General features: G+C 38.5%; 1 protein-coding gene across 1 annotated transcript; it reads right to left on the minus strand.

Annotated features, from left to right (window-relative positions):
* LOC132170504 (small ribosomal subunit protein uS19x-like) lies at window positions 1-2,342 on the minus strand. Its single transcript, XM_059581502.1, has 4 exons — window positions 2,232-2,342; window positions 1,942-2,090; window positions 1,749-1,806; window positions 1-479 (listed from the first exon to the last, which is right to left on the minus strand). The coding sequence occupies exons 1-4, from the start codon at window positions 2,232-2,234 to the stop codon at window positions 231-233; spliced, it is 459 nt and encodes a 152-aa protein (XP_059437485.1). The 5' UTR covers window positions 2,235-2,342; the 3' UTR covers window positions 1-230.

The raw sequence follows: 2,342 nt of genomic DNA on the forward strand, positions 1-2,342 counted from the left end.
GACACGATAACCATCAAAGGTTTTATTAAACCTATCCAGAAAGCACAACATTTTTTCTTAATAAATCCTACAGAAGCAGTTAAAAGAAACTACTCCCGTTCACAGGAAAGGTTCATAAACTAAAACACAACAAAAGCAAGAGGACAAATCCAAACCAATATTCCAAAGGCCTTAATATCTGATTCTACAATGGGACAAGGACTAGAATGACAGAAGTACATCCAAGAACTTCACTTAAGGGGAATGAACCTGGAGGAGTGGGTTGCACCAATACCAGGCCTACCGTGCTTGACGGGCTTGTAACTGATTGAGAATTCAGCAAGATAATGGCTAATCATTTCAGGTTTGATCTCAACCTGATTGAAGGTCTTGCCATTGTAAACTCCAATTACGCTGCCAATCATCTCAGGTACAATGATCATATTTCTAAGGTGGGTTCTCACCGGCTCAGGCTTCTCACCAGGGGGCGCCTCCCTTTTCTGCTCCAAAGAAATGAAAAAAGAATTACTGCCAGGGTACACTCACAATATAAGCAAATATTAAAAAAGAATAACTAGCGTGCTTGTTATCAATTAATCATTAAACCAACGAATAATTCAGGAGCCATCCATGAGAACATATAGCTTTTACTAGAACAGTTAACATATAGCACCAGTAGCAGTTGAGAGCTTGACATTGTACAATTATCAACTCCCACAATCTCTTCAAATTGTTTATGAATTGAGAGGTTAAAATTACCATGGAAGAAGTATGAACCACACATCAGCAAGCACACTAACATTGTAAGCATGACATCAAAAAAGTTATAGCAAAACAACCTAGCTAGAAATCCTATTTTGTTACAAACATTTAATCGATACTCACCTAAATGACAGAGTGGAATGATACACTTATCACTGAAGAAGTTTTACTTTTCAAGCAAGAAAAGCATGCTTTCTTTCATTATCCATCACATGATAAAACAATACAACGGTGCTCAATATTGGACGAGATAAAAGGTAAATTTTTCACCAGGAATAAACACATTGCATTTCACTTTCACACCCTTATGTCTCTTTCACCAATATATACGAATTTTATCTTATAACCAGCCTGAAAGAGATAAGAAACTACTCCAGTAATGAAATTGAGAGAGTAATTGAGAGAGTAGAGAAGAGAGGAGCAAGTAAATTTTATTGTTTTTTAATTTTTTGGTGGGTGAACCGTGCTCAACAAAGTTGTTGAGCATTGTTCCCTCACCAAAAAAATTTCAGCAATTTGCCTCACCACGTGAATGCTAACGGGACTGCTACTGGATCACCAAACCCACTATTAGAGTCCAGTAAATAAAAAAAACAAGTCTGCTCAACATCAATCTTGTAGTGATTAAGGCTAAAGAGTAGTGTTTGTAATTAATCAACATCAACTAAAAGTATACATATTAATACATGTTTGATATCAAAGTCTGCAAACATATCCTAATTCATACATAAAAAAACATACAAAATATTAAAGACTGGGATCTCTCCAAACATATATATATATAAACAGGCTAAAACCCAGCAACAAGCTTCCCCTTGGCTCACTACGTAACCAATGGAATTCCAAGTTCCAACCCAAACAATACTTTGCCATTATCATTCTTAAAAGACCCCATCTCCGCCAAAAAAAAAACTACCTCAAAATTCTTTATGAATGAACAAACTGCCTTATAATGTCATCGAGCACAGAGAAAAATAAAATGGGAAAAAAAGTGTGGTAGATCTTACAGCTTTGCGCAATTTCTTGATCAAAGCCATGGGCTTTCGCTTCAAACCTCTTTGGAACCTACAAATTGCATCACCGCAATCAGAACTCAAAATCCCAAGTTCCATTTCTCTCCAACACCACATACATCCATAAATACACACGCATAGACACGTATACATGCTATTACATTCAATATATACAATATGTATGTACCTTCTGCGGGCTCTGGCAGGGAAGAGCTTGACGAGGTCGTCGGTGGACATGTCGAGAAGCGCATCCAAATCGACGCCTCTGAAGCTGAACTTCTTGAACGTCCTCTTCTTCGGCACCCCCGCAGCCGCTACATCAGCCTCCACGTCTGCCTGAAACACCAACCCCCCAAAAGCATAATTCAATAAGCAGAGAACCTCACATAGAACTTCGCCGAGAAAACGAAGGAAAATAAACCAGAGGAAAGTGGAACTAATCGTAACAAGATCTTGGATCGAAACCTATTCACTCACCATATTCTCGATTGCGAAACGCCACCAAAGAGAAAACACTAATTCGCAGGAGAGTTTCGGCTGCTGGCGAATGTGGCTGATGCAGCAGGAGGTTTGCGATTTAGGGTTTTG

Source organism: Corylus avellana, chromosome ca2, assembly GCF_901000735.1.
Source record: "Corylus avellana chromosome ca2, CavTom2PMs-1.0".
NCBI lineage: Eukaryota > Viridiplantae > Streptophyta > Magnoliopsida > Fagales > Betulaceae > Corylus > Corylus avellana.